This window comes from Solanum lycopersicum, chromosome 6 (assembly GCF_036512215.1).
Source record: "Solanum lycopersicum chromosome 6, SLM_r2.1".
Taxonomy (NCBI): domain Eukaryota; kingdom Viridiplantae; phylum Streptophyta; class Magnoliopsida; order Solanales; family Solanaceae; genus Solanum; species Solanum lycopersicum.
In genome coordinates, this window is record NC_090805.1 from 48,035,329 (window position 1) to 48,045,625 (window position 10,297).

General features: G+C 31.3%; 2 protein-coding genes and 1 non-coding gene across 3 annotated transcripts; all 3 read right to left on the reverse strand.

Moving 5' to 3' along the window:
• Window positions 1-1,179: 1,179 nt before the first annotated feature.
• TRNAK-UUU (transfer RNA lysine (anticodon UUU)) lies at window positions 1,180-1,251 on the reverse strand. The gene has a single exon. It is a non-coding gene; the product is annotated as a tRNA-Lys (tRNA).
• Window positions 1,252-2,190: 939 nt separating this feature from the next.
• LOC101266035 (small ribosomal subunit protein uS17) lies at window positions 2,191-4,205 on the reverse strand. Its single transcript, XM_004241321.4, has 5 exons — window positions 3,984-4,205; window positions 3,779-3,879; window positions 2,681-2,825; window positions 2,517-2,606; window positions 2,191-2,431 (listed from the first exon to the last, which is right to left on the reverse strand). The coding sequence occupies exons 1-5, from the start codon at window positions 4,034-4,036 to the stop codon at window positions 2,341-2,343; spliced, it is 480 nt and encodes a 159-aa protein (XP_004241369.1). The 5' UTR covers window positions 4,037-4,205; the 3' UTR covers window positions 2,191-2,340.
• A 1,302-nt stretch (window positions 4,206-5,507) lies between these two features.
• Window positions 5,508-7,461, reverse strand: LOC101265738 (small ribosomal subunit protein uS17). Its single transcript, XM_004241320.5, has 5 exons — window positions 7,294-7,461; window positions 7,089-7,189; window positions 6,000-6,144; window positions 5,834-5,923; window positions 5,508-5,748 (listed from the first exon to the last, which is right to left on the reverse strand). Exons 1-5 carry the CDS (start codon window positions 7,344-7,346, stop codon window positions 5,658-5,660), a joined length of 480 nt encoding a protein of 159 aa, XP_004241368.1. The 5' UTR covers window positions 7,347-7,461; the 3' UTR covers window positions 5,508-5,657.
• Between the last annotated feature and the right edge of the window lie 2,836 nt (window positions 7,462-10,297).

The window sequence follows — 10,297 nt, forward strand, 5'->3', positions numbered from 1 at the left end:
AGAATTTGCCTCGAAATTGAGTGCAAAAATTTATGACCCCTCCTAATTTCTTAATTTGAGTTCAGAGAATACAATCTTTCTTAATAGTAAGTATTTTACTCCAAAAATAGGATTTTATGGGATAAATCCAATATTAGTAAATTCAAATTCTAAAAATGAAACTGTATTAAAACTAGGCATAACAATTATTATTATCATCATCATCATATTATTATTATTATTCTAAATTTTTTATTGAAAATAGTTATATGATATTATAGTCTTAAAATTGAAAATTGCGCATATAAAGCTAATAACTACGAATCTTTATTGTTTAACGGGGATAAACATGAACTTAACATAAAATCAAATAATATCGTTCACTTGTATTCTAATCCTTCGTACCAAGCAATTCGTACCAAGCAATTGCAAAATAGAAAATAAGAATATATATATATATATATATATATATATATATATATATATATATATATATATATATATATTCCAATTATATATGCAAACAATATATATTTTATTTATATAAGGAGTGTATTTTACGTTGGTATCATACCAAAGTGTAAAATTCCTCCTTCAATTGTGTCGTGTTACTCAAAGATAGCCAACATTGGTGACATTATTTGAATACTAGTTTATGGTTTCTTATTTTTATGATAAAAAAAATCTGTTGATATTAAGATTTTTCGTATGTATGATTAAACAAATGCATACAATTTGATTTATTATAAATATTTTATGATTAAAAAAAAGAATGTTTGGATAAATCGATATTCCTTTGGAAAATGATTTGTAAATTTAAAAGTTCAATAAATGATATTTATACAAATTATATCTTCTTCCATTTGAGGAAAGTTTTAGTTTTACACCTAATATCAATTTTGATGTCAAAGATTAATCCACTTATAAATTTATCTAAATAACAAGTTCTTCACACACAAAATATCAATCAATGTAAATGAAGCTAGTCTTTTTTAGATTATTTACATAATAATACATAATTTTGCTAAGGTATATATGTTTGTCCTTCTAAACCAATTGCATATATGGATATGATGAATGAAACTTTGATTTTATTCATACTACTTGGGCCATTCAATTAGAATTTATCAATTATTTGTACAATTTCGAGTATAAAGTAAGAAGTAGCCAGGTCAAAAAAAAAAGAAGCAGGAAAAATTGCGCCGTCTGTGGGGATCGAACCCACGACCACGTGGTTAAAAGCCACGCGCTCTACCACTGAGCTAAGACGGCTCCCTGATATAATTATACTCAATTATAAATTAACTCATACATTAATTTAATCTATGTAATATGTGTATACATCATATCTCTAATGTCTTAGTTTTATATTTCTCACGTGTAATGATTCTTAATAAAAAAAAAACATAAAATTATCAATAACTATAAAAAATTAAAAAATCGATTGACCTGGAGAAAATAAGAAATGTGTATGAATGAGAGTTGGTTGTTCAAAAAGATAGAAAGTAATGTCAATCAACAATTATTTTATCCCACATTACTCTCTTTATTGTAGAATAGATGTAATCTTACCATATCTGCAAAGTCTTCTGCACGCTCTTTGGAAGAAGCGATTTGTTACTGAGTCGTCTTTTTTAAAATAAGATTAATACACAGTTTCATATTTGAAGCAAGTTTACGAGAAACTGCTCGACTTTTAGCAAAAACAGCACTCCAGAGACGCACCCATTAATTGATATAAAGACAGAGTTAGATGAATGAAGTGGAAAGTCATAATCAAGTTATATCCCCAATATACTGTTTCACACTGAAACGAAGTTATTATTCTTGTAAGGTAACTATAGATTTAAAAAATTCACTTGCACATTCATTAACCGTAAGTCTTGGATAGAAAGAAAAATAGAAACCTACCAATGTGTAAAATTCCCCTCACCCTAGTTGTGTCCTCTTTACCCAAAGACGCAAAAAAACAAATGGATACATTATACAATGTTTCAGCATATACGCACTCATCCTGTATATAGTAAGAGTTGCACAAGTGTAGCAGCTTATGGTTTCTTTTTTTAGAACAAAGAAAATCTGCTTTACTAAAGTATATGCAAATGGCAATGTACCAGTAGACTAAAATCACCATAAGTACTTTTTTTTTTTAAAGAAGGTTCAAGCACCAAACCTCTCACAAGATGAACAGTACATATATGGGCTCAAATCTCAATAGGAAAGAAAAGCTTGTTACTACTAGCATAAAGTTTCAAAATTTGAATCTCAAAAAGGAATATCAATGAAGACTAAAATTCAGCAAAAGCAGATATGCCTTGACATCATTTCTAGATGTAAACATCAAAATAGAAACACTCAAGTTCACATTCCGGTAAAAGCTTTTTTCCCAACACCACCAGAACCGGCTGGAATCACCTTCAATACATTGAACCTCACAGTTTTGGATAAAGGCCTGTCAACCATAAAATATAATCATGTACAATAACAGCAAATGTTGAAAAATCACTATAGAGAAATCAAAATAAGTTGGTCCTAACCTGCACTGTCCAATAGTAACATGATCTCCCTCTTTCACACGGAAGCATGGTGATATGTGAGCTGGAATATTGGAGTGTCTCTTCTCGTATCTGAAATAACTCGCGTGTTAAAACTAACAAATAAATGAAGTGCAAGCAACATAGTATAAGTGACAAGCTCTTACCTCTGATACTTCTTGACATAATGTAGGTAATTGCGTCGAACAATGATGGTTCTGTTCATCTTAGCACTGTGGCATGTACCAGCAAGGATACGACCTCGGATAGAAACATTGCCAGTGAATGGGCATTTCTTGTCAATATATGTACCTAAATCAAATTAGGCCAAACATAAAGTTAGACCAGAGAACAAGGTGAAATTAAGGAAACCCATGAAATAATCAAAAGATATCTGCCACAAGCCCACAACAGATATAAACAAGTGTCAACTTAGCCCATATTTCCAGAAGCCTAGTTCAGTCAAAGGTTTAATATTTAGAGAACCAATTCCAGTTTATGCAAAACGAAGGCACAATAACTTAAAATGAAAAAGCTACAGAGAAAAACAAAAGTGCTTCAATCCTAAATGCTTTGGTTTTGTCGGATGTTCCGTAGAAGACTTAAAAGAAAATCAAAAGATTGCCACATGATTGGTCAAAGCATCACAGCACCATAAACAGAGATGGATAACTTGCGTCCTGCATAATCCTAATATTTTAAGTCGGAGCTAACAAGACATCAGGTCAAATAACTTCATAATAGAAATATTTACAACTACAAGCAAAAAATAATAACTTGATAAAAAGATTTACCAAGTGCCACCCACATTACAAAAAACATTAAATTCTTACAAGGGAGTTTTTTGCCATTTGCATCAAGTTGGCCCATTGCTAAAGGCGTTAACAATATGTACATGACCTTAATCCTAAGCTAGTTGAGACTCAATACATCAATACTAAACCAGTTGAGACTCAATACATCAATCCTAAACTAGATGAAACTCAATACATCAATCCTAAACTGGTTGAGAATCAATGTATAAAGACAATATAGAATAAAACTAATTTTATTTGCACGAAAGTGGAAATCAAAAACCAGCCTTGCAGAATTTATGTTCTGCGCCATTCAGATCATAATAGAATATACAACACAACTATATTCACTATACTAGGTAAAACTCGTATCTAAACTATAAATCAACAATGCAGAAGCCAGCCGGAAACAAAATTAAATAGAGTAATTGAGCAATGGATTTAATATAATTAGAGCAAGCGAATACGAACCTTCAGTAGCCTCACGAGGAGTCTTGAATCCTAAACCGATACTCTTAAAGTATCGATTGCCTCCCTTTCCTGGCCTCTTTCCCTTCCCGGTCTTCTTAGAGCTGCCCAAATCATATAAACAACAAAACGCAAATCTTAACCTCAAATCCCTCTCAACTAGCGGACTTGAACAGAAAAAGCATGTAGCATCAGTCACAACACTCACCTTAGAAAAACACCTGGCTGCTTCAAAAACGCCTTCTCCGTCTGCTCCGCCATGATTGAGGGTTTGCAAATGAAGATGAACTGAACGGCGACAAAGGCTCGGTAGCAAAAACCCTAATTTGCAGTGGAGAGTAATGGACTCGTGGGCTTAAAGAAACTTATATACTTCACCACTCACTACTAGACAGGTTGGGTTAGATATTATGGACTGGATTTGCAGAATGGGCTAATTTACAGATGGGCCTAAAATTTAACCTGCTAAAATTGTAAAAAGATCGGGCAAATTATAGAAATCACATATTTTTAAGGCAAAATTACAATTTATCCATTAAAAGTTTACAGATGTCCTCAAAATGGATATGACAATGTGAGCGCTGACACATTAATCTAATGCGTGAGATACATTAATTGTTAAGTAAGATACATTACATTTTATACATGATACACTAATCTGATATACATTTTATACATGATACACTAATTTGATGCGCGAGATACACTAATGTGATGCGCGAAAATGAGGGATTTTAAAAATTTGTAAAAGTTATAAGGGATAATGATAATAAGTAAACTAAAAGGTGAGATTTTTGTGATTAATCCAAAAAAATCAAGAGATTGTCATTTTATTTGTATAGATAACTATTTCGTACTCTTTTGGTTCTGATTTATATGTCATCAATTTTAGATTTCAGGCTCCTAACTTATTTAGCGTTATCATGAAGTCAAGTTTTCGATAGAAGCATAAAAATACATATGGTATACACTTAATATATACTTGGAAAAACTTCATACGATTGTTTATATTTCTCTATTTTATTACATAAAAGTTTATGATTTATTTTGAATGGAAAACATTATACATCATATCTCTTATGTCTTAGTTTTATATTTCTCACGTGTATGATTCTTAATTAAAAAAAAACATAAATTATCAATAACTGTTAAAAAAAACTAAGAAATCGATTAACCTAGAAAAAATAAGAAATGTGTTTGAATGAGAGTTGGTTGTTCAAAAAAACTACTCTCTTTATTGTGGAATAGTTGTCATCTTACCATATCTGCAAAGTCTTCTGCGCGCTTTGGAAGAAGCGATTTATTACCGAGTATATTCCCAATATACTGTTTGACACTGAAATGAATTATTGTTCTTGTAAGGTAACTAGAGATTTTAAAAATTCACTTACACATTCATTCACCGCAAGTCTTGGATCGAAAGAAACATAGAAACCTACCAATTTGTAAAATTCCCCTCATCCTAGTTGTGTCCTCATTACACAGACACAAAAAAAAATGTTTACGTTACACAATGTTTCAGCATATACGCACTCATTCTATAGATAGTAAGAGTTGCACAAGTGTAGCATCTTATGGTTTCTTTTTTTAGAACAAAGAAAATCTGCTTTACTAAAGTATATGCAAATGGCGATGTACCTGTAGACTAAAATCACCACAAGTACTTTTTTTTAAAGAAGGTTCAAGCACCAGACCTATCACAAGATGAACAGTAAATATATGGGCTCAAATCTCAATAGGAAAGAAAAGCTTGTTACTACTAGCATAAAGTTTCAAAATTTGAATCTCAGAAAGGAGTATAAATGAAGACTAGAATTCAGCAAAAGCAAATATGCCTTGACATCATTTCTAGATGTAAACATTAAAATAGAAACAATCAAGTTCACATTCCGGTAAAAGCTTTTTTCCCAACACCACCAGAACCGGCTGGAATCACCTTCAATACATTGAACCTCACAGTTTTGGATAAAGGCCTGTCAACCATAAAATATTATCATATACAATAACAGCAAATGTTGAAAAATCACTATAGACAAAACAAAATAAGTTGGTCCTAACCTGCACTGGCCAATAGTAACATGATCTCCCTCTTTCACACGGAAGCATGGTGATATGTGAGCTGGAATATTGGAGTGTCTCTTCTCATATCTGAAATAACTCGTGTTAAAACTAACAAAAGAATAAATAAAGTGCAAGCAACATAGTATAAGTGACAAGCTCTTACCTCTGATACTTCTTGACATAATGTAGGTAATTGCGTCGAACAATGATGGTCCTGTTCATCTTAGCACTGTGGCATGTACCAGCAAGGATACGGCCTCGGATAGAAACATTGCCAGTGAATGGGCATTTCTTGTCAATATATGTACCTAAATCAAATTAGGCCAAACATAAGGTTAGACCAGAGAACAAGGTGAAATTAAGGAAACCCATGAAATAATCAAATGATATCTGCCACAACAGATATAAACAAGTGTCAACCCATATTTCTAGAAGCCTAGTTCAGTCAAAGGTTCAATATTTAGAGAACCAATTCCAGTTTATGCGAAACAAAACGAAGGCACAATAATGAGCTTAAAGAGAAAAAGCTACAGAGAAAAACAAAAGTGCTTCAACCCTAAATGTTTTGGCTTTGTCGGAAGTTCTTTAGAAGATTTAAAAGAAAATCAAAAGAAGGCCACATGATTGGTCAAAGCAAGACTGTACCATAAACAGAGGCATAATCCTAATATTTTTGCGTCACAGCTAATAGGTCATCATTTCAAATAACTTTATAATAGAAATATTTACGACAACTACAAGGGAAACACAATAGCTTGATAAAAGTGAGTTTTTTGCCATTTGCATCATGTTGGCCAATTGCTAAAGGGGTTAACAACATGTACATCGACCTTAATCCTAAGCTAGTTGAGACTCAATACATCAATCCTAAACTGGTTGAGACTCAGTACATCAATCCTAAACCAGTTGAGACTCAATACATCAATCCTAAACCAGTTGAGACTCAATACATCAATCCTAAACTAGATGAAACTCAATACATCAATCCTAAACTGGTTGAGAATCAATGCATAAAGACAATAAAGAATAAAACTAATTTTATTTGCATGAAAGTGGAAATCAAACACCAGCCTTGCAGAATTTATGTTCTGCGCTCAGATCATAATAGAATATACAACACAACTATATTCACTATACTAGGTAAAACTCGTATCTAAAATATAAATCAACAATGCAGAAGCCAGCCGGAAACAAAATTAAATAGAGTAATTGAGCAATGGATTTAATATAATTAGAGCAAGTGAATACGAACCTTCAGTAGCCTCACGAGGAGTCTTGAATCCTAAACCGATACTCTTAAAGTATCGATTGCCTCCCTTTCCTGGCCTCTTTCCCTTCCCGGTCTTCTTAGAGCTGCCCAAATCATATAAACAACAAAACGCAAATCTTAACCTCAAATTCCTCTCAACTAACGGACTTGAACAGAAAAAGCATGTAGCATCAGTCACAACACTCACCTTAGAAAAACACCTGGCTGCTTCAAAAACGCCTTCTCCGTCTGCTCCGCCATGATTGAGGGTTTGCAAATGAAGATAAACTGAACGGCGACGAATACTCTGTAGCGAAAACCCTAATATGCAGTGGAGAGCAATGGATTCGTGGGCTTAAAGAAACTTATATACTTCACCACTCACTACTAGACAGGTTGGGTTAGATATTATGGACTGGATTTGCAGAATGGGCTAATTTACAGATGGGCCTAAAATTTAACCTGCTAAAATTGTAAAAAGACCGGGCAAATTACAGAAATCACATATTTTTAAGGTAAAATTATAATTTATCCCTTAAAAGTTTACAGATGTCCTCAAAACGGATATGATAATGTGAGCGCTGACACATTAATCTTATGCGTGAGATACATTACATTTTATACATGATACACTAATCTGATATACATTTTATACATGATACACTAATTTGATGCGCGAGATACACTAATGTGATGCACGAGATGAAAAGAGGCGATCTCCTTGGGAGGGATGTAAAGGAGCCATAGGTCGCGGGTTCGATTCTCCCTTGAGGCTGCGAGCCAATAAGAGGGGATTAAAAGAGCGAATGGACGCCCATGGCAGAGACAATACCTGAGTATGTGGATCCCGAGGGGATTGTCACAACAATGAATGATATATTAACTGTGTATGAATTATATGAACTGATTATAAATTTGTGTAACGTTGAAGTCTGAATTTTTTTAATAGTGTATGAAGATTATACGAAACGTGTATCATTTGTGTATGAAAGTCCATTTTTTCTTCAAAATTACAGTATATGTTTTTTATGAAATTAGAATATATGTTTTGTATTAATTTTGCACAGCGAGTAGACCAAAACTTGAAAGATGGAAGGATTTTGCTGACGTGAAATTCAAAAGGACAAAAATGACTTTCAGTAGATGCCGTCAAGTTGTACACAATAGAAAGACATGTTCGAATTATCCTGTGCAAAAACAATGATTTCGTAATGTTACATTTGTTATTGTGTTGTTTTGAATGTTAGAAACACGTTTTCTTTTATTGAGTGCAGTTGTTATCATTGACATTTATAAAGTTTGGTTTCGTAAAAAATTGTCATTTGTATATATTATTTGTTTCTGTTACATATGTCAAAGTTCAATATGACATTCATAATTCATACAATGTTTATACATTATAAATATACATTGAACTGTACTGTCATTCATAAAATGTTCGTATAGTATTCATAAAATGTTCATATAGTATTCACACAATGTTCATATAAATACCATTTGTTTCTGTTACATATATCACAGTTCAATATGACATTCATAATTTATACAATATTTATACATTTTTCATACAATGTTCATATATTTTTGCATATTGCAATCGAAATTTATACAAAAACCATACACATATAATAAAGTGCAAATATTCATTTAAGCATACTACCATTAAATACAACAGTTAATATATTATGACATATATAGTTAAATATATTTTATACAACATGCAGATATGAGTGTTACAAGATCACTATTGCTGGATTTTTGTGACAAGTCAAAATCGTCTCTTGCTTTCACACACCAAGAAGACGAAGAAGAAGAAGAAGAAGAAATTGATGAACTATGTGATTCTTCACTCACTTCGTCTTGTTCTTCATTAACAACCTGTTATAAAATATAAAACTTGAAGAAACTTGCATTATCTATATAACGTAAATTTCTCCTGAAATCAAGCAACATATAAAAAATAAATAATTTGACAAAAGAATCAGAGAAAAAATAAAAACTTTAAGAAATAAACCTGTTTGATGATCTATACAACACGATTTTTCCCGAAAATCATGCAATATTGCGAATTTGATGGTCGAAAAATAAAAAACCTAATTTTTTGTGGAAGATTGATAGAGATGTAGTTAAATAAGGATTTTAAGCTTAATCTGATTTTGGGAAATAAGTTTAAAGCTTGAAAGGGTTTCTACTTGAAGATGACATTAAGCGTGCGAATATGTATGCTCAGATTTAATGTGACAGAGAAATTAGGCGTGTTGTCTTTAATTAATTAAGAGAGAGAAATGTGTGTTGTCTTTAATAAATAATAATTTATTATTTATATTAAAAACATTAAAAGGTAATTGATTAATATTTAATAACTTGTTATTTATATTAAAAACTTTAAAAGGTAATTGATTAATCAGTAATAATTTAAAAAGTTTTGTTGATAAAAGGTAAGTGAATAAATGAAACTAATTATTTAAACATAATAATTATCAGTGAAATAATAAAATAATTTTTTTATTAATATATTATTAATTAATGTGCTATAAGATGATAATAATATGCTATAAGTAGTTATTTTTAAAAAGTATAATTACAACTTGATATTTATCCTCTTAAATATATGTGGATATTAATATTAATTTTACTTTTACATGCCTACTTGGAGACTAACAATATCCAAAGTCAAGATGAAAATGTTCAAAGTTCAAACAAAATAATTTAACTTTAGTCATGTGTTTGAACTCCACTCGTATAAAAACCTTATACATTGCGTATCTAAATATCTTTCAAAACTCATTTAATTTTTGGACATAGCTTAAATAGTGGTTCAAAAAATAAGTATATATGCATTTCAAGACGCTAAAATTGAGAGGTAATTATGTTCATAATTTGATATGACATGGCCAGTTATATAGTATAATTATATGGTCAAACCTTTCTATTTTTGCCTTTTGATCATGTTTTGATTTTTTTCATCACAAATATAATAGAGCAAATATATGGACACGAATGGTGGAAATAGGAGAGATACAAAGTGACGAATGAAAATAAACATCGAATTATGTTCTGGCTGACCATTTCTTGATACTGGTTATTTAAAAAAGTATTTGTTAGTTGTATTCAAAATGTAGTGTTTATACAATTCTTCATGCCATTTGCAAAACTCACACAATGATGTAGCAAGTTGTAAATTGTTAGGCATCAGAACTTTTTGCAGACAG

Coding starts and splice junctions, on each gene's coding strand:
- LOC101266035 (XM_004241321.4), bottom strand. CDS start 4,036: ATGGCGGAGCAGACGGAGAAGGCGTTTTTGAAGCAGCCAGGTGTTTTT. Junction 3,880..3,983: donor CAGCCAGGTGTTTTTCTAAG/GTGAGTGTTGTG, acceptor TGATTTGGGCAG/CTCTAAGAAGACCGGGAAGG. Junction 2,607..2,680: donor TATGTCAAGAAGTATCAGAG/GTAAGAGCTTGT, acceptor GAGTTATTTCAG/ATACGAGAAGAGACACTCCA.
- LOC101265738 (XM_004241320.5), bottom strand. CDS start 7,346: ATGGCGGAGCAGACGGAGAAGGCGTTTTTGAAGCAGCCAGGTGTTTTT. Junction 5,924..5,999: donor TATGTCAAGAAGTATCAGAG/GTAAGAGCTTGT, acceptor GAGTTATTTCAG/ATATGAGAAGAGACACTCCA. Junction 5,749..5,833: donor GTTACTATTGGCCAGTGCAG/GTTAGGACCAAC, acceptor TATGGTTGACAG/GCCTTTATCCAAAACTGTGA.